The sequence below is a fragment of the Lytechinus variegatus genome, chromosome 19 (genome assembly GCF_018143015.1).
Source record: "Lytechinus variegatus isolate NC3 chromosome 19, Lvar_3.0, whole genome shotgun sequence".
Classification (NCBI taxonomy): Eukaryota; Metazoa; Echinodermata; class Echinoidea; order Temnopleuroida; family Toxopneustidae; genus Lytechinus; species Lytechinus variegatus.
The window spans coordinates 2,324,240-2,346,635 of NC_054758.1; the positions used below are offsets into that span (position 1 = coordinate 2,324,240).

Consider the following 22,396-nt stretch of genomic DNA (forward strand, 5'->3'; position numbering starts at 1 on the left):
TAGTAATAAATATAATAAATATAATCACTTGCAGTGATAAGAATCAGCATGCACATCGCCCATGGAGCAACCTACAAACTGTCGAATCAATCATTTGAAAATATTTCAAGTTTGATCAATGTATGCATAACATCCTAATGATGTTTTGATTGTGAACTAAAAGGTCAGGAAGACTAAATCCAAGCTCGCTCTCAACCATATTAGTTGTCAAATTTCATTGACCAGAGATGGGAGAAGCTTCAATAGCTAAATGTACCAGTTCCTTTTGGCTTTTTCTTGTCCACCTTGACATGTTTCATCATAAACCCACACAGATATGGCGTAGCGGATCTGACTCTCGCCTTGTAATCAGAGGGTCGTGTGTTCGAATCCCACCATGGCCTAGCGCCCTTTGGCAAGGCGTCAATCCACACTTTGCCACTCTCACCCAGGTGCTAATTGGGTACCGGTAGGAAAAACCGTCATTGTGGTTGGTTTCGCATGTTTGCGCCTAACAGGCTGCTTGGAATGCTATGAATCCAGTGACCGGGTAATAATAATTGTGAAGCGCTTTGAACAGTCGTAGATTGATAAAGCGCTATATAAATGCCAATTATTATTATTATTATATTATAAAAAAAGCTTGATTAGGCTTTGTGTATACTATGCAACATCATGAAGTACAATGAACACCAAAATTCTGAAGTATAAATCACCTGTCACTTATTTTTTGTTTTATATCATTATACTGCATTATGAAGTAAAATGAAAAAAAAAGAAAACAAATTCTGAAGGATAAGTTAACCGTCAGTTTAGATTAACTTTGTATATCATTAAAAGCATCATGAAGTACAATGAACACCAAAATTCTGAAGGATAAATCACCTGTCACTTATTTTTTGTTTTATATCATTGTACTGCATTACGAAGTAAAATGAAAAAAAGAAAACAAATTCTGAAGGATAAATTAACCGTCAATTTAGATTAACTTTGTATATTATTACGAAGCACCATGAAGTACAATGAACACCAAAATTATGAAGGATGAATCACCAGTCATTTTAGAATTTTTATATCATTGACCAGCATCATGAATTACAATGAGAAAAACAAAATCTGTAGGATAAATCACCTGTCCGTTTAGATTCCTTTTCGTCCTGAAGATCGGCCTCAACTTCCTCCTCCTCCTCCTCGGTCTTCAACATCAGAAGATTCTCAATGATGTCCATCACCATGGCAACCACCGGCTGACAGACCTTGGGAACCGAGAGAAGGCCTATGACCTGATGCAGTAAGGTCACGTTGAGGTCATCGGGGTGGGGCTTTATTAGTAGATGGTGGTATCTGCAAACAAACAAAGGTAGGGATGAAATATGTCACAAAAATAAATCACCATCTTTGCAGTAAATGCAGTAAGCACTCAAGATTTCAAGCAGAGCTGGCAAACACACTATTCATATTGTCTTTATATAACAATCATAAACCAAATAAAGCGTTTTACTCCTCAGTTAACAGGGGGAGGTCAATTTTACCTCATCTCTCTAAATGAATTTCGCAACTGCCAAAAAAAATCATAACTTTGTCGCTTCCTTTCTTTTTTTTCGGCAAGCCTAGCGCGTATAATGAATCAATCTACATATTGTTGTGAAGCTGTCTAACAATTCATTCATGCATATGATCACAGACTTGCTCAAAAACATAATATTGTGTACAAAATAAATACAAATCTGTTTCCAACCCCAAATCATAAACATGTGATTAGTCTTACTTTCGCTTCTTTAAACAGACTTACTTTTTGCTGTTTATGATTACAAAACGATATGACAAAGTTAATTGAAAAAAAAACAATAAAAAACATTACAGAATGCTTCCAAATATAGATTTACCTCCCTCCCCCCCCACACACATGCGCACACAAACATTTGTAATCTACTCTGCTTTTTTATGTGTACTTTGATTGCATCAGATTTTATCTTTACAGTAAATTTGCAGAAATAAATTTAACGTTAAAACTTAAAAGCTTGACAAACCTAGTGTACTGGCTCCAGGTGAAAGCTAGCCTGAGTAACGGTGACGGAGCCCCTACACTCTGCGAAGTCAGCTCCTTCAACTGAGGATACACAGCTCCCTCAAACACAGCGTCAATCTCAGTCTCCGAGTAGGGATACTCGTTGAATCGGCCGAAGAACTCGATCAGTCTCTGCATGCAGACCTGACGTAGATTCTTCACTTGGTTTCTACAGAACAGCTGAAGCTAAAGGGCAAAGAGATCATTTGTACCACTATCATAATCTCTATTAAAGTAATCATTTGCACATAAAAATTTGTAGAAGCAGACTCCCACAATTGAATTGAATTGAACTTACTGCTCAAATTAATCAATGAGATTGCGCACTGCATATTATGTATGCGTCGGCATTTAAGTTCGACTTTAAGTCATAGTTAAATCTTTTTGAATCCCCCCCCCGAATCTCCATTGTTTGAACTTTTTATTGTTTACCCCAGAAATGGAAAAAAGGAGTATTCGCCCCAGGCCTGTTACTGATGAATTAAGTATCAACAGTAAAAGATTTGTACATATATCGCTATCCATAGTTAAACCACATTATAACACTGTGGTTTCAGTAAAATTCAGTTTTCCCAGACATGTTACTGGTTCATTAAAGTCCACTTACTTCATCTCTCCTTGACAACAACAGATTGTAGCTGGCCACGGCACATGTGATCAAACGGAACAGCAGAGGGCGGTATGAGTCCATCAGATGACCTAGTTTACTGAAGATTACTCCGATGGTGTCTAGCATACTGAAATATGATACATTTAAGTAATTTCATTACAAAGCATTCTTAAAGTGATTGGGTAAGTTAAATACAAGAAGTGGTAGCGATCTAAAAATGAGTTCAAACAGAAACCAATATGTGCCGATTGCCTCTGGAAGAACATGTGTAACTGCTGAGAAATGAGCAAAATAAGCACAGAATTCCATAAAATTCCATTGGGTGTTTTTCCAAACAATATTAATACACTGTCCCACTTATACATTTTTTGTGTCAGTGGTCATCAGAATGATAGGTTTTCAGCTAAGATTTCATGATATCACAAAGATAAGTCTATTTCAATGTACCAGAACTAGATCTATACAATAATACGGTGGCATTTAACTAATATTAAAGACTTTCTCTTGAAATAATAGTTTGCTGCAACTACTTTTTTCACCGTTAATATCAAAGGTCAGCCACAGTTCACAAAAAATTAAATAAAATGAAATCAGTTTTCAGGGGGACATTTGATCAACATTTAATGCGACATTTTGTAAGATCTGACAACTTTCCTTGATTCTGATTGGCAGAGAACCATTGTTATTATGACAACTGTCAGATGGAACAGGACTTGTCGGATAAAACGTCCCAACAACTTTCATTAAATGCTTCCCAAGGGAGCATTTTATCAACATTTTTCGTCCCATCCTACAACTCGTCAGATTTGAAAACTTTCCTTGATTCTGATTGGCTGTGAACTGCTACTATTGTAAATTTTGGGTAAAACATCTGACTCATATTTTCTGCCAGTGAACACCAAGATATTGTCAATGAGCGTGTGTCTGAATATGTAGACTAACCTGTGTTGTTTTCTGAGTGGAACGACTGCACCAAGGTCTTGTGAGAGCCACTCAGATCGCATGGTACGTAGATCATCTGAAATAAAGCAAAGGACAAGTTCAATTGTGATACATGTTGTTAAAGGGTACATGTAATTGGCTGTGAACAGATTAAAAATGGTCCTGTATGGTCTCATCGCCATCATCATCATCATCGCTTATAATCGTCATCTCTAAAGCCACCTCCAATGCAATTGCCACCACCATCATAGGCATCATCATCATAATCATTGTCATCAGAATCATCACCACCATCTTCTTCATCACAAGCATTCAACAGCATCAGCATCACCACCCCCACCAACACCACCACCATCATTTTTTTTACAAACTGTTAAGGCTCTATAATGAGCTCCATGTAAACCTTCATCATCATCATCACCATCATCATCACCATCCCTATCATCATCATCACCATCATCATCATCACCAACATCACCATCACTATCATCATCATCATCACAATCATCCTCATCTTCATCATCCTCGTCATCACTACCATGACTATCCCCAACATCATTGTGATCACTACCATCACCATCTCCATCATCATCCTCACCACCACCACCATTGCTGCATACCTTTGATAAGATGTTTACAAGGCTCCATTACAAGGTCCATGAAGACCTTCATCTCTTCCGGGGTAGAACCAGCGATGAACCTAAGAATGACCGATCTCCTGATCGCTATACCTCCTTTGCCTTGGGTTCCAGGGCTTGTCTTACTCAACATCTTCCCATACAGGATCCTACAGCAATGGACATCATCAAAGAATATGTTAGCCCTAACTGCACTGGGAGTATCAAAGCCTGCACGCCCCCCCCCCGGTAAATTGTCGATCCATCTACATGCATTACCAACTCGTCCACATTTTACATGGTCTACCTTCATTTAGTCTGCCATTCAATCACTCAACATTTCGTCTAACAACCCTTTGGTCCTATCCCCAATTCGTCTTTGACTATTTCGTCTCATAACCAGTTGGTCTAATATCCATTTTATTTTCATTATTTTGCCAAACTAACACTCGGTCCAATTAGACCAAATGGTGTATGGACAAAAAGGCTATTGGACGAAATGGTTATTAGACCAAATGAATCAGAATTTTTATCACTTTGAAGCCTTGTGTACCTTTTGGCATCAACTTTGAGAAAATCAGTCCTTCCATTTCAAAGTCATGTGGCCAAAAGTCAACCTGAAAAATTAGATTTTTTTTCCATATTTTGTTCAAAACCAATAGGAGTGGTATTTTCAATTGTATACCTTTTACATGTATATGACATCACAATAGCTTTTCATATGACATCAAATTACCATAGCTATGACATGACAATACCTTTCTTATGACATCACAATACCAGACCTACATGTACATGTAAGTCATCACAATAAAATACCTATGACATCACAATGTTTCTCCTATGACATCACAATAAAATATCATACCTGAAAAGAATAGGCAGCAGTCCTTCTCTGTGGAGAGGGTCAACAATACCAGTGCTTTCATCAATACCAAAGTGAACCAAAGCATCTCTAAAGAGCTTGTCATCCATTAACTCATCAAGCTGTTCTTTGTACGGCATCAGATATCTGTAGTTGTACGTATACAGGCAAGCGAGGGCGGCCTTCTGAATGTCTGCGTTTCTACTTGAGAGCAGCTAGGAAAGATATGAGTAGATAATTAAAATGTTGAGTCCATTTTTGTATTTAATTGATGAAAGTGACCAGAAATTTTATTCAATATTTGGCCAAACTCGAAAATATTTAAGTATTATGCGATAGAGAATAGGGAATACCTGCATAATATTCTTGAAAAATTCAGACTCATATAAATCTTGGTCAATATTTTTATGTTAATACAATAACAAGGTCAAAGCTCATTCACCTTAATCATGTGACTTGAAACACATGCAAGATGATCAGTGATTCTTGTTAAATACCATTACTTCTAGGATTCAGATTCATATATTTTTAAAGTTATGATGACATATAAAAAACTTAACCTTCATAATGATTTCAATATTGATACAACATTATCAAAATTCATTGACCTTGAATGATACCAAAGGGGCATTGCAAGAAAATATTTACGATCGATTGCTAATTTCAGATGCAAATTAATGAGTGATGAATCAATTTTTACTTAACTCTTTAAGCGCCATTGGCAGCTATTTGTGCCCATAGGCCACTTATGCCGGTGGCAGCTATTTGTGACAAAGTAACTTTTTTTGTTTAACCAATTTTACAGCTAGAAAATCAACACCATATTCTGTGTTTTTTTATGTTGTTATACTGGCAAGAAATTCACAATTCATTTTATCATATAAAAAATAGTGGTTTACATAGACATTTTTTGAGTAAAATTGTATTTTTGCATCATTATTTTGAAGAGTTGATTTTGGATATTGCCGCGATCTGAATCAAGATTTCCCCTATAGAAACATGTGATATAACGGTTGTGTGTAGCAATACACGTACTTCTATGGGCAGAGCAAAGGCGAGTGTGCGAAGGCATTCAGCTCAGAATTGACCAATGACAGAGCGGTACGATGTTCCTCACCCAGCACTACTCGCCCATTCGCTATTGTTACATGAATATTCATGAGGTATCGATCGGGTCTTTTGCAGGCCGGTATGGTAGTATTCTTGTGTCAAGGCTTTTTTGTGCCTGCAAATGTGCACGGTTTGGGGGAGATTTTTATTTTGTATTTTTTTTTGGGGGGGGTTATACTTTGTTTTTTGCATTCTCACAAAATTGTTCTCGTTATGAATATATGAGTAAAGAAGGCTGTCATCCAACTCTCGTCGCACTGCAATCATCACACTCATTGTTTATTTATTAATTTATTATTGTTATTATTATTATCATTATTAGTATGACTATTATGATTATCATAATTATATTATTGTTATTTTAATTATTATTATCATTTTCGATATTTTTCTCCTTCACCTTATTCTTATTATCATTAAAGGGATGGTCCGGGCTGAAAGTTTTATAGTTTTATAAATAGGGCAGGATTCACTGAGCAAATTACCGAAAAATTCATAAAAACTGGATAACAAATAACAAAGTTATTGAATTTTAAAAGTCAATGCGGCAAGGGCGAAATAAAAAGTATGATGTGTGTGATCTTTTATTTACAAAATTCTGTGAATTTCATGCATTTTCCGCAATGCGTTTTTTTTTCATTCTTCCTCATTTGTTTTATTAGCGAGAAATAATTAATATTAATCAATGTATCATTTCTTCCGATGATCCGCTTTCTTTTGATTTTCCCTTTTTGCCAGCAAAAGGATGATGGGTAAATACCCCTACACGCTGAGCTCATATGTCAAATCTGATATCATATACTACTAAATGAAAAAAATAATATATCAAGCAAATTTGATAATTGAAAATGTTAAATGTACTAACATATTGAGTATGTTTATTGTGCATGAGTCCTACCGCATGAATAAAATATTGACAATGCACGTTATAAAGAAGTTTATTGGTGTCATTTATATATAATGTGAACAGCAAATGATGTTCATTTCATTTTTTTCAGGAAAGGGGAAGTCAAATTAATCCTTACCAGATTAATATTTTCAATGACGGGGTAATTATCGATATCACAAATAAGAGGTGTAGTAAATATAATTTCTGATATTGTCGAAAGCAATATCTTACTTTTCCGATAGATGATCCATTACAAACATATTACTTGAATAAACAAAGGTTTAACAAATTATAAAGATCTAAATTTCTACAAATTGTTAGTAATTGCTACCTTCACACCCCATCGCTTCGTTATTTCTTTTTCCGCTTTTATCTTTCAATTTTCTGTATGTTTGATTTGTCAAGAATTACATGTATATAGCTTATACATTTCTTCAATCTTAAATTTCATCTTTATCCTTTATTTCTAAATATGCAAAGTAGGCTACAGCTATAAGTTGATTTATTTATTTTAAACTATTTGTTTTCTTTATGCTTTTGATAAGTGGAAGTAACGCTGCCAGTGTTTGTGCTGGTGGTCGTGCTGGTGGGGGTGTGCTGTTTCCCCCTTGATTTCTTGTTATCATTCTCGACATTATCCATGGCATCTTTACCATCATCCCTATCGTCATCATCATCAGTTAGATTACAGGAAATTTGACGCATATTGTTGATGCAAAATGTCTTAAAGTCGAAACAAATATTTTAATAAAAATTATGTATTTTAATGGCAATAAGTCAATGGAAGGTGTTGGGGAAAGAGACAGAGGAATTTTAATCTTGATCTCAACGGAGAGAAAAGCTATTGTTCGTATCGGAACCTTTGAAAGTATTCAATTGTCAAATCAAAAGACGCGCGCGTGGCCCGATTTCTATAAACATCCTGTGCTAAATTGCTTTCCTCGATAATAGGTCAGGAGGGAGCGCGGATTAGACATTCCTCATGAAAGGGAGTCTGGGCATCTATTGTTTATGACTTGGTGGAATGAACAATAAAATGTAGTCGCTATCAGACAGGTTGCTACTTTGGTCGAACATTATTCTTTTTAATGCCGAACAGATATAATGAATATTTCACCCCCATCATGAAATGTCCACAGAGTGAATTTTACCTGTTATATCTATCATTCTTTCACTGTTCAGCTACGATTTTATATCAAATAGTGATCCCATTGGGTTTCCTGGCATGTCGACGAAGACCGTTGCCTTTTTTCAAACCGCTTGCTATGTATGCTCGCTCGCTGAATGAAATGAAGCCTATAGTTTGATAATAATCAATTATTCAAAGGCAAAATATGCAATGAGGCCCTTTTCTTGTCTCAGATTGTCATATTTTCATATTTATATTGCATTATATTTTCCACAAGAAAAAGAATATCCAGCATCTATTGTCCATTTCTTGGCATGTACGAGATGCATAGTTGGCTTAGATTAATATCCTTTCATAGATGAGGCTACAAAGATCAGATATGATCATATTTGAAAATATTTTTTTCCAGAAATCTTTATATCCTCTCTATACAACTCATCTTTATTTCATAACAAAATATACAATTTACCCAGGTCCTTTGCCGGAAATAGTGGGGCAAAGTCCGCTTCACTGGCAATATGCAGGAATTTGGAGTGTATATATACATACATATATATATATATATATAAACATATAGGTACATTGATATAAAACAAACACATAATGAGCTACGTGCAGTACATAAGAAATCGTAGTATGGGGAGATGTGTAACTATAAAAGGAATGAATTATGTGGACAGATGTCACGGGAAGAGAAAGTAAAATAAAAGTGAAAAAAAAACCCGAGATGAAAAAGAAAGGAGAGAGAGTCCAGAGATTACGAGAGATGGATGGATAGATAGATAGAGAGAGATGTGAGATCAATTACGAAATAATGATAATGTATGAATATTATGCTAGAATTATGTTTTGTAATAAATACATTTAATTTTTTATTCAACCTGGGTCATCACAAAAAAGGGCTAAAAATCAACATAAACATTTCCACCTGACCTCACATTTTTTTTAGGCGGGGGTTCAGACCAGAAATACAGAACAAATAGGCTTATTTTCATTTTGAAAATTTGTATTGATTTTTAGTTTGTAACTGATCTGCATTTCCTCTTCTTGATTCACGAAAAAAAAATCTAGTTCTGTGTACTTTGCCAAGAACGCTCACATTATTTTGTGGGATTTTACACCCCAAACCTGTTATACCCCTTTCATAAACCTAATTATGCGGCTAATTATATAGCAGCATAATACGGTCGTAAAATCGGAAGAGGACCAGAGTTATCCACATTATTTTTATGCTGCAATTATCGGCATAATAGCAGCATCGGGACCAGATTTTGACTTTATGAACGCATTTCGAAACTAAGGCGGGTAATTGCCATGGAGCGATCACAAGGTCACCCTTTTCAAACGCAACCGCATCCGGGGGAGGGTGCGGTTTCCATGACGATTATCCTCCTTTTTCAGGACGGGCGCTCGTAAAAATAATGCGGATTATTTTCGGAGTTTATGAACGCAATTTTTATTGAATTATCCGCATAGGTTTATGAAAGGGGTATTAGTGTATTGAATCTGTCCGATCCCTCTTTATCTATATTTAAATACATCATCTTTAGTTTTCTATATTTTGTCTCCTTGTGACTGGCAATAACTTTGTTACAGTACGAAAGCCCGTATGTACGACGAATAGACCCTGACAAAATATGACCAAACTTTACACTGATTCATGATCGAACGATAGTTGACTGGGTCGCAAATGTTTGTTGGCGACACTGGATAGAAATCGCCTACATTATCCAAAACAGTATATAGTTGAGTGCATCGCACACCACAAATCGTATCCAGGTTACGATTTTTCCAAAGCATGTTTTGCATTACGACAATATTGACAAGAATTGAAATGACATAAAAATTTACTCTGCACTAATAATTTTGTTGCGGAATACCGCGCATTCTAAAAAAATTACCGGGTCTTGTTTTGAAGACTACACGAATGTAAGGGTACGGTCGGCTGCACTGTGAAGATACATGGCTCTAATATATTATTGTGTGTGTTTGCGTGGGGATCGCAGCTGTGCTGTGATTGGTCACTTGATCGACGACAATGCCCTTTTTTGGAAAAGGACGGTTTCAATTGTGTGTGTATAAACCCTCTCGTATTTCAGAGGAAATAACTTGAATAGCAAAATAGTATTTCATTCAAAAGATCATTATTTTTCATATTTTTGTTTGTTCAGTTACATCAATAGATACGTCATTTGAAAGGGTAAACATTGAACTTTCATTTTATATTCTTAATTTCTTGGTATCTCTACAATTCCTTGGGTTATTTACTCTTTGAAATGTTCATGAAATCATAATTTTCTAGGTTTTACTTATTGAAAAAAACGATGTAAAATATTTCATCTTTTCTCAATTTTTCCAAACGCAGATTTGAAAGGTCATAACATGATCATAAAGTCCATGAACCATGCAACATTTCATGTGTAGAAGTTTTCATTATACAACGTACGGGTAAAGAGTTATTACCGTTTTAAAATCAGTCTTTGCTTACGTTTCGGTCAATTTAGGATTCCTCGAATATCCCTGGCACTAGAGGGGTATTGGACCTGGCATAGTAAGAGTTAAGCAAATAATACACGAGCTTGGTCACGGTCCTGGAGATTAGTATAAATAGAGTACGATATCAGACAATTTTTGTCACTTGAAAAAGAGTTGCAGCGGCACTCGAAAGCTCGTGAATTTGTAAGCTAGTGAACACTTTTTGCAAGAGTGATCACGAATTTCTTGTTGACCATAGTAGATTGCGAGACAAATGAATACCCTCTAGCGATTATTTCAATCGGCAATAATGAACCTATTTAGTAATACACTTGTTGATGCAAGATGGAGACCGTCAATCAATTGTAAATTTGAAATGAAATGCATGAATTTCAATTAATTTTTGGAAACTTAATGTAATACTAACTTGCGATCCACTGCACCCATCTTACAACATCCCATTAAGTGAGACATAACAATGCGTTGAAGACAAAATGTCTACTTACGTTCATGTAAAGTGTTCTGAGTTGAGGCTCAAGATATAGGGATTTAGGATCCTTGTACTTGCTGAATAGATGGAGATGGGCTAGGATAGACCTGAAAAGAAACACAAGAAATTATATATATACTCCCAGTAGGTCCCTTCGTTCTGCAAATCAAAATTTCTTAACAGTCAAGAAAGCAAAAACTAGAAATTTTTGTGATAGGTCCTTTTCAAGCTCTGCCCCATGTCTTTGGAACACTCTTCCAGCTTCCCTCCGTTGCATCCCAAATATCACTTCATTTCGATCAAATTTAAAAACATACCTCATGAAGAAAGCATATTTAACATCGCCCCATTTACAGTGTCCTTGATTTTTTTTTCTCTCTCACTCTCTTGGTTTAATGATTTCTACAATGTAAAGCACTCTGATATGATTTCATGAAAAGCGCTATACAAGTTTAAGTTTTTATTATTATCATATAAATCTGGCATTCTCCAAAAAATGAACAAAAAACCCTTGGTATATTGACTGCTTGTAGAGTATGGCATGTTTTAGAACTGACAAATTTATACACTGTTTCCTCTTTCTCGTTTTTTTTCTCTTCTTTATTTTTTGCGGGGCATGATATAGTCTTTGCAAAAATACACATTGTTCCATACTCTTTTTTTGTTTCATAAAATGCCCTCATGGCCCTACCTACCTGTAGACCGGTCGTTTCTTCATTCCTTTATGATCTTCCTTCTCATCCTCCTCATCATCTCCTGATTGGCTGGTCGGTTCATTCTTGACCAGTCGTAGGTCCTGAGTGGGGGCACTGTTCACATCAGTCACATAATACTCATTCCTGTCAATACATAATGCAAACCACAAAAATATTAGTCAAAATAATCCCCTTTAAATAGCGGTTAATTCATTAGAACAACGTTAGCGCTTAACAGATATATTAATACCCTGGTCATCGCATGATTATTCGAACAAGTGTATTCTTAACAGGCGCGACAGCTCAGTCGGTAGAGCGGGAGATTCGTATTCCGGTGACCCGGGTTCGATTCCCACTTGGCGCGCAAGGCCCTTTGGTAAGGCATTAATCCTCAGTACCAGGTCCTTCGGAGAGGACCTTAAGCCGTCGGTCCTCTGGTTGCTTGCTTACAAGCATTCATGCTTTCTTAGCAGTCAGGTAAAAAATCACTACCACCACCAATTATAGACCAAATTTTCACAATGCAAGCATTTATTTTCAAATTCATTAAAATAACACAATAACACAATGAGAACAAAACTATATATACACAAAAAATATAAATATTAATAACAAAAATAAAAGTATCAACAGATCATAACCAGAACAGTGGTAATAAAGTAATAGTTGGTGCATAATTATGACAATACAGTTTAAACAATAAATGGTAATGGGGTATGGAATAAAAAGCCATAAAAAGTCTTGGTAATACACCGATACCCCATTTATATCAATCGTTAAAATATCCAGTATATAACAATAGAATAACAACAAAGCTGCCAACCTGAACAAGAACATTTCAGTATTTTAAAGGCTGAAAATCAGTATTTTGGTGAGGAAATGAGTATTTTCACAGGAATACCATAGGACAACACATAAACTGAAACTTTAGAAATCAGTATTTTGCATGACACCATCAGTGTACTACTTGGCAGCTCTGTAATAATAATAACTAACAGCAGACAAAAGTTATGTCAAGAGTATTTTTATTGATTTTTCACATAAAATTATGGGAATGGTAAAACTGCCTTACTTGATGAATCGAAGCAAGAGTGGCGAGAGCTCTCGAGATCGTCCTTCCGCCTTCACAACGAAACCCTCCATCGCCTTCCACAACAGTCGTCGAAAATTAATGTGGTCCGGCCGATCGGAACTCTGCATATCATCGTCGTAGCGACGATGAAAAAGCTCTTCCATGTTGGACGGTTGTGACTCGATGCTTTTGGGGGGCGGTGTGCAATGTTTGATAGAAAGATGATGATCGATGGTAGAAGAGGTTGTCTTCATTCAGTTTGGCGGCGCTGTGTAGGGCTTCGGTGAAAACACTCCAAAAAGACACCTTCTCCATGCCATAGGCATGTGACCTGCAAAATTATCAGAAAAAAAAAATTCTTCCATTTAAAAAACTAAAATAAACTAAAATAGCCACAGGAAACAATAATGCACTACCATTAGAAAGTCTGTAAAAATAAATTCTGGTACTGGAAACAACAGAAAATAAAACATTCACAGAATTGAACAAAACTTACACATACCGTGTTTACATGTGATCGACTTTTGGTTCAGAACCAAAAGTCGATGCAAAATTGGCTTTTGGTTTATCTTGCACTCCGTTTACACGCTGCATCGGCTCAAAGTTCAGAACCAGCTTTTGGGGCAAAAAACCTGAAATGATCCGTGCACCAACAATATATGTCATAATAAAGACAACGCTGGATCCGTGCGCTTAATGATAAAGTAAATGAAATGCGTGCCAATCAGATGCAGAATCGGCTTTCTGTTTACACGTAGTAAAAAAGCTGATTCTGCATCGGCTCGCGGTTCTGAACCTTCTACTTTGGTGGTGCAAAATTGCCGATTCTGAACCGAGAGGCGATGCAAGTTAATCAAGTTTACATGCAAAACAAAAAAGCCGATTCTGCATCGGCTCGCGATTCAGAACTTCAAGCCGATCACATGTAAACACGGGAACAGAATTACAAAAACTATAGAGAAAGATATCTGTAAAATGATTTTTCAGGAAAGTGTATGATTAAAGAGTAATGAGCAGTTGAAGATCAGATAAATAACTGAAAAAAGGCCATCTATTTATACAGTTTAATTTTCTTACTTGATAAGGTCAGCCACTGGCTCCCATAAGAGCTGGAAGTTGATGTACAGTTGTCCAAGTAGGAACTTCAAAGGAACCTAGATTAATAATAATTCAATATGAGCACAAAAAAAAATACAAATAACCTCTTGAAAATATTTGAAAATTCTCACCCTAGTTCCTAACCCTAACAAACCATAGGTCACCGGAAAACTGATTTATAGATAAGTCTATGATTTTCCTCCGCCTCTGCTTCTATTCATTCTCCTTTTCCTATTTTTTCCATTTCCTCTTCTCCTTCAACTTCACAATCATCATCATCATCATCACCACCACCACCACCATCATCATCATCATTATCATCATCACCACCACCACCACCACCATCATCATCATCACCAAAAACATCATCATCATAATACCATATTCTCCATCATCATCATCATTACATCTTTTTCATGTACTACATAATCAAACTTTTTGTGTGTTTCTGTAGCTATAACTTGCATATTTTTATTTGTGGTTCAATTAATATATCCTTGAACAAATACAAACCCATCATCATCATCATCATCAAACAGAAACTAAAGTAAAATGAGCAAATCAATGATATATAGGGTACAAACCTTTTCAAATCCTTTTGGTATATTGTTCTTCACGGTGTTATACTGTAAATGACCCAAACACTTGAGCTTCTCACGGTACTTATCTACCGTTACCGGAGCCTCTTCAGCTTCCAGGCAAAGTCTGAAGACTGATACTGGTGGCATTGTCTGAAATTAGAAACCAATTACAAAATGTGGATTATCAGGCATTAAAGACAGTCACAAACCTTTTACAGGGCCAAAATAGTGGTATTGTCTGAAATTAGAAACCAGTTACAAAAAACAATTACAGAATGTGGACTATCAGACATTAAAGACAGTCTAGAACCTTTTCCAGGTCTTAAATCTGACACTACAGTACATGAACCCAAGGATCAGGGGTTGATATAATTTGCATATTCCAGCTGTAATTTTTAACTAAATTTGGGAGGCTATTTATTGTATTTGATTTACTAATATTAAGAGTAAAACAACCAATACATCATCAGTCTGTCATCTGTAGAAAATTTTCTCAGTAGATCTTGGGGCATCTACAGAAAGATGATCACCCCAAAGGCCAAAAAGCATTCCATTTGGGGAATTTAAGTGATGATTTGAGCTGATATAACATGTCGCTCCCAAATATTTCATAGGCTGCCTGGCTAAGATAAAGTGGAGAGGAATTCCCACCAATTAAGCTGAAGTACAAGCAAGAGCTTGGATCTTGACTCTCACTAGCTGGTCTTACGTGCTGGATCCTAATGTAAGATTTAGTCAGTCGAGGGGAAAGTGCGCAACCTGACATATTCTATTGTATGTAAACTTTCTTTATTACGGAAATAAATACTAGTACTACTACTACTACTACTACTACTACTACTACTTCTACTACTAGTACTACTACTACTACTACTACTACTACTACTACTACTACTACTATTACTACTACTACTACTACTACTACTTACAACTAACTACTACTACTACTACTACCACCACTACTACTACTGCTACTACTATTACTATTACTACTACTACTACTACTACTACTACTATTACTACTACTACTACTACTACTACTACTACTACTTACTACTAACTACTACTACTACTATCACTTGATTAATCAGTGTCTTTTCAAGTTCTTAATAGCAAAGACAGTTGATAAAATATTTCTTTAAAAAAGTTTCAACATAAATTGCAATTTTTTTCACAACAATGCTTACCTGGTCTTCGATAGCTGGCAAGACAACAGGAAACTTGTCAAGTATTCTTAGAGTAAGCCGACGAACCTGTAAGTAGGAAATTTCTATATCAATATCTCCCCATTGCATTTGTCATGTTATACAAAAACACCAAATCCCTTCAAAGGCATCGGTTAATACTACGAACTAAGGTCTCATTTACCAAAAAATATCCTTAAATTTAGTATTGTTCTAATGAACAACAATTAAATAATACCCAGGATAAAAAAAAATTATTTATGAATGCACTTTCCATAAATCTTAAAGATAGATGCCATTTGTGGTCTTTTTCCAAGTAATAACAATACACTGTCCCACATATGCTTATTTGCTGGGGCCGCAGAACGGGGGTGGGCTGTGAGAGCTTCAGTCCCTTCAGATCACGGCCGCCAAACGCCACAAAAAATTGCACTCTCGTGGACCAGATGTAAACTAAAAGACTTTGTAGAAAAATTTTCAAAATATAAATTTATAGGTTCTTTAATTATGCTAAAAAGCGAATTGAATTCGCCCCTAATTTTTTTGGGTATGTTTTTGCCTTTAACTTACTTTACATAGCTAGCAAAATGGTATTTTTGTGAAAGTATAAATGTTTACATTTTAAACAAATATCTACCCAAAAATTGCTTTGACATAATTAATTTCCTATGAATTGTATTGTTCTGAACATATTTAAGTATTTCTTTCTTTTTTCAAACCTTGGTTTTTGTTTTTATTCCAAAGCACTTTGTAGTGGACCCTTTTGTGATCATACATACCATAAAATAAATCCATTCAAAAGGTAAAAATAATTATACAATTATGATTTTTGGTTGAAAACCACTTTGCACTGACCTTGTACACAGAATCCCATTTTTGAGCAATTTGGGGTCTGACATGCGCCTACAAAATGTAGCATAATTTTAGAACTGCATACCCGGTTGTCGCTAATTTGGTATCAAAAGATGTGCAATACTTGAAAGTAAAAAGTCGGTAAGTCGCGCAGTAAAAAAATTTCGGCCAGTGGTGTAGTGACAAAATATGTTGAGGGGGTCAAATTAAACTAGTAAACTTTATTGTACACATGTAATGAGTGCTTACCTGACTATGTGGTAATGATAGGTTCTGTTCCAGTACTTCATAAAGAGATGTTAAAGTATCAGAAGTCAGGATTTCATCATCATCCATCTTAGAACACAGGCTAAGAAAACAATCTACAGCTAGGAGGACGGACGGTGAGGACGGGTGACGTCTAAAAGAACAAGAAATCAGTGGTAACATGATCATCACAAAACATTTTCAGAATAAACATTTATTGGGCGATTCCTTAAGTGTTGTATGGGACAATTAGACAACAATATCTAGTCTCTTAGCTGATTTTTGAGCAATAACAATTCATTCTTTGTCAATAATAAAGTTATAGTGGGTGGTCATGTGAAAAAAATGATTACCAAACAAAAAATGTTTGGTTATGGGTGAATTACAGGTGAAAATGTGTCGTACAGGACTCAGAAATGTCCTGTACGACACGCATTTTAACCTCTAATTTACCCGTGGACAAGATATTTTTGTTGGTTGTCATTTTTTTACATGACTACCCAGTAGTACGTAATTATTACCACAAAATACATAGAAGTTCCTCGTTTGTTTGGACAGCAGGTTGAAAAATGTTGTGAAAATGGCTGATTTTTCTAGCATGGAATCGTCCTTTCACTAATCATATTCATACTAGTTTATATAATGCTTACACTTACATGTACGTCATCAGAAATAACCCTAAGATAGTAAAGAGTCTAAAGTGTCAATGAAAGTGGATGTAAACATGTCATCTAATAGACCAGTTCGTAGTTACTTCATGGACAATTTTGGTCAAATGACCTTTCATTTATTTCATTATGATAGGCAGATTTCAAAGCAAGATATTACGCAAGCTTGCCTTACATAGCAGGATGAAGAAATTGAATAGGCCAGGTGACTAGAATAGCACACCAATGTACACTTTATGAAGGTATTTGTTGCATTCCTACTTTGAATGCATATCATGCACAATGTACTTGGGAAACTGTGAAATACCAGTCGTTCGTGGACGCATTGTTATTTTTTGTGGATGTAAATGAAAATCACAATTCAAAAGAATATATGAATAATCAATACATCAAAGTTGGTGCTTATCTCATTAGATTTTAAACCGCCATGTCACATTGGTACAAATGACCTTCCTCTGATCATGCGTAGAATCTTTAGATCATGTGCAGAAAGGAACTACGAACTGGCTTATTATCATTAAGTGTGGCGACATCAGATTATGATCATGAAATAAAGCATAAAGGTCCTTGAACCTTGAAGAGTAATCCCTTTCAGCAGCTTCAAAGCTATCCCAGGATAAAAACATTCTGTGTATCAGTGCGAGGTGCCATGGTGAAGTACAGTGTAAGTTGAAATTCCACTTACATGGACATTAAAAGTGAGTGTGCACCGTGCACAAACCATGCCCAAAACCACATCCCTCGCAGAGTATCATAACTGTTCAAATAATACTTTTTCTTACCAGACAGATTAAAAAGCCTCTTTCAAATAATATTGACAAACAATTCTATTTCCATTCTTTTAATAGCACACCCAAACAATTTCATATTCTCTTTGTTTTAAGAGAGTCCCATCGCTGTTGCTTATCCGTAGTGGAAGTATAGCATAAATGCACAAGAAGCAAGAACAGTGCAGTCGTATTAGGGTTAAGTAAATGAAATGTGAGCAATGACGGGACATACTTAACAAGAGCCATGATTCTATCTACACCCAGGACTGAACTGGGTGAGTCTGATCTGGTCAGAAGGAGACTCTGGATGGCTTGTGAGAGGATGTATAACTTGGTTTCTAGGAGAAAATAAAAAAAAATAAGAAGTATTACAACAACATTGAAGACAAAAAATTAGTATTACAACACATTTACTAAAGAAAAAAAAATATATTACAACCCTACAGAAGAAAATTAGTATTTCAACAACATTATTGAAGAAACAAAAATTGTATTACAACCCTATTATTAAAAAAGAAAATAAGTATTACAACACTATCATTTAAGACAAAAAATATGGTATTACAACACCATTATTGAAGAAAAAACATTAGTATTACAACAAAAATTTATGAAAATACATAATTTCTTTTAATATTTTGAAAATAAATGGGACATGATTCAAGGCAATCAGATCTCACCCTTTACCTGGATATTATAAAAGAGACCACCAAAAAGAAGGTAGACCAAAAGCCAATTGGCAGTATTTGCTCCATCATCACTCATCACTTCTTCAACTTAGTCGTTTTAACCAAATTAAATGAAGAAGAGAGTTGCCCAATGTCAAATTCTATACTTTCAATGCCAAAGTCAGTTCCTAGCCTTGAAATAGGTATTTTCTCAGATGATACTTCATCCGAAGAGTGATTAATCTGCAGATAAAGCAGAGTCAAACTTACCTTCCTTTTGTGGTGTTAATTTCAGAGCAGCCTCAAGAAGATGCAACACAACATCCTGGAGCTTCTTACAGCATTCTGACTTATCCACAGGTCTGTCAAATAATACAAATAGTACATTTTATTGAACCCTTTGAGTTATCAAGAGGTCTGTCAAATTATACAAATAGTATATTACATGGAACTGTGTGTTTTACTCATAGGTCCGTCTCTTTTAGCTTTTGTTTAACCCTATCTAGGCCGGGGGGGGGGGCCTCGGAGGCCCCCCCTCAACGAATCGCGCGATATTTTCGCCGTGCGAAATTTTTTGACCACGCCGCTTGCTGAGTTTTTTCCTTTCAAGTCTTGCGCAACTTTTGAGACCAATTTTGCGTCACCCGGGTATGTGGTTCCGAAATTACACAACATTATGTAAGTGCATGTCAGACCGAAAATTGCTCAAAAACGTGATTTCGTGTACAAAGTCAATGCAAATTGTGTTTTCAACCAAAATTCATAAATGTATGATTATTTTTAGTTTTGCCAGTCTAAATGTATTCATTTTATGATTTTTATAATCACAGAAGAGTCCCCAACAAATTTCATTGAAAAAACAATGAAAAACAAAAGGTCAAAAAAACAAAGAAATACATAAGAAATTGCAAAAAACAATATAATACATAAGAAAATGATTTGATATCACAATTTTTTTCATGTACTCTTGCTAAGGACACCACAAAGAGTTTCTATACCAAAAATTAGTACATTTGGAGCTTTATTTAGGGAGTTAGAGGAAAAAGTATGATTTCGCATACTAATTACGCATAAATTAGCATAATCACTTAATAGCGATTCGCATGAAATAAATTACTATACAATCTTGTAGATTATGTCCCAGACAACCCGCGTGCCAATTTTCGGCGTGATCGCGCGGTCGACGGCCGAGATCTTAGGGGGGGGCCTGGGAGGCCCCCCCCCCCCGGCCATAGGAACTCCCAAAATACCCCGGCCTAGATAGGGTTAACCGTAAGAGCCGGGTTATATCGCACGGTGGATTAATCGCGAAAACATATTGTATGGAGATGGAAGACTGTTTACTCAGATGAAAAGATCGAGGTCTACAGGATTACCTCACCTCATAACATGATGATGACAAAAAAATATGAGCATTATGCTCCATCAGACATTGCATGTAGTCATTGTGCTTAATATTTTGATATTTCATCCTCTCACCTGACATGAGGAATGCAGACGAGAGCAGCCCAGAGATGAGATTCCTTATAGTCCTCATGACAGTGAAGGAACGATGTAAGGTAGGCTGGTACACTCCTTGCACTGTCTTTCTCCTTCTTCCCTTGTTTCCTCTTGGCCTTACTGCATGAAATACATGTAAATATAAACATGATTGTATAAAACAAATAATGCACCACACTGAGGGCGCTAGTAATAATTATACACAAGTAAGGTAGCCTGGTACACTCCGTGCACTGTCCTTCTCCATCTTCCCTTGTTTCCTCTTGGCCTTACTGCATTACATTCATGTACATATAAACATGATTGTATAAAACAAATAATGCACAGCAATGAGGGCATTAGTAAGAATTATATGCACGAGGTACCGTACCATAAATAACATGTTTGTTCAATGTAGATACTAGCCTTTACCTGGGCCCCGTCTTACAAAGAGTTACGATTGATCCAATCAATCTCAAGTATATAGAAATCCATCAATGTCATGATATTTTCATACATGATATTTGCAGTGTCCTTCATAAACAAAGATAAGCACACTGAATTTTCAAGGAATACTTTGAATGTATGAATAATCATCACATCCTAGAAAATTGTTTGAACAAGCATGCATTTTAAATGTTGATGTTAATGGCTGTCCATAGTTGTCACTGATCGGATCAATCGCAACTCTTTGTAAGACAGGGACCAGAGGTATTGCTAACGTTTCATGCAACAGCATCAGATTCATTAAGGCAAAGGCAAGCCTAGATATGGATACCTGATGTGTATTTGTCGGCTGAAGTCTACCGGGTACGGACTGTAGTCGACGATGTCTTCTCCCACCGTCACAGACGTCCGCTTGGTGGTAACAAGATCAGCCAATGTTAGAAACATCGTCTCCATGGTAACAGTATCCTGAGCAGCCATCTTGGAATGACAGTATTCACAAAATGCGGGTAGAACATCCTGCAAACAAGGCATCCATAATAAAAGGAAAAGATTTTCAAACTCTTGTTGGAATGCTCCCAAGGGATTGTGGGAAAAAAAAGCATATATTGTGTGCAGGAAGCCACGATCCAATAACAGGGTAATAATCTGGTAACACTACCTTTGCTTCTGGGACTATTGCTCCAGGCTTTATTTCATCTCAGATGTAGGGTTAGGGTTGCAATAGGGTTTCATTTCAGATTTAGGGTAAGGTTTAGGATAGGGTATTAATAATAGCAAGGCCCGGAGGGAGAACAGTCTTTCGAAACTGAAGTGGCTACCCTGGGTAAGTATACATGTACCTTTACAATTAATACCTCTACAGCTCTGTTTTCATAAAGTCAAATCAAGATAAACAAATAAACTTACACACATACAGTGGTGCTTAAAAGTTAGTGAACCAAAACAAGAAAATGAACAACACTTTTAAAAGAGTTCAAGCTCTGCCATGTTTTAGATATATAATTGTGAAGTCAGGTGACAAAATATCATATTCGATCAAGTTATCTCTGGTCTTGCTCAACATTGTAGTATTTTTGTCTTCATTCAACACTCAGCATGAAGGTGTGCATTTTGTGGTGGGATTCATTAACCTTCAAAAGATAAATGGTATTTCAAGCACCACTGTAACTATATGGTTACAACACTGTACCTCTTCAAAATTATCGATGTGAAAAACCGAGCGGCTGAACTCAAAGACAAGCTGACTGCTGTAATTGCTCCGATATACCTACAGAGAAAAAGACGATGGCAAAGAGGTATATTACTAATTGGTCTGTGACTGCTTTATCTACTTTGTTTGGTTCATGGGAAAAAAATTATATGGAGGCTGGGTCAGGATGCATGTGTATCTCTGCACCCATGTATTGATAGCTGGATGCAGGCTTGAAAGTATTCACATGCATCCAGATCAAGGCTGGGG

At 36.1% G+C, this 22,396-nt stretch overlaps 1 protein-coding gene across 1 annotated transcript in view; it reads right to left on the reverse strand.

The window, feature by feature from the left end:
* Positions 1-22,396, reverse strand: part of LOC121406213 (small subunit processome component 20 homolog) — a 66,207-nt gene that overhangs the window by 30,154 nt on the left and 13,657 nt on the right. The window contains 19 exon segments of the mRNA XM_041597236.1: positions 1,112-1,323; positions 2,010-2,233; positions 2,655-2,784; positions 3,600-3,675; positions 4,220-4,386; positions 5,085-5,296; positions 11,191-11,281; positions 11,870-12,013; positions 12,942-13,096; positions 13,098-13,272; positions 14,019-14,095; positions 14,624-14,770; positions 15,808-15,873; positions 16,906-17,056; positions 18,573-18,678; positions 19,279-19,370; positions 20,488-20,628; positions 21,266-21,453; positions 22,127-22,204. Of these exon segments, the coding sequence (XP_041453170.1) occupies positions 1,112-1,323; positions 2,010-2,233; positions 2,655-2,784; positions 3,600-3,675; positions 4,220-4,386; positions 5,085-5,296; positions 11,191-11,281; positions 11,870-12,013; positions 12,942-13,096; positions 13,098-13,272; positions 14,019-14,095; positions 14,624-14,770; positions 15,808-15,873; positions 16,906-17,056; positions 18,573-18,678; positions 19,279-19,370; positions 20,488-20,628; positions 21,266-21,453; positions 22,127-22,204 (2,632 nt within the window).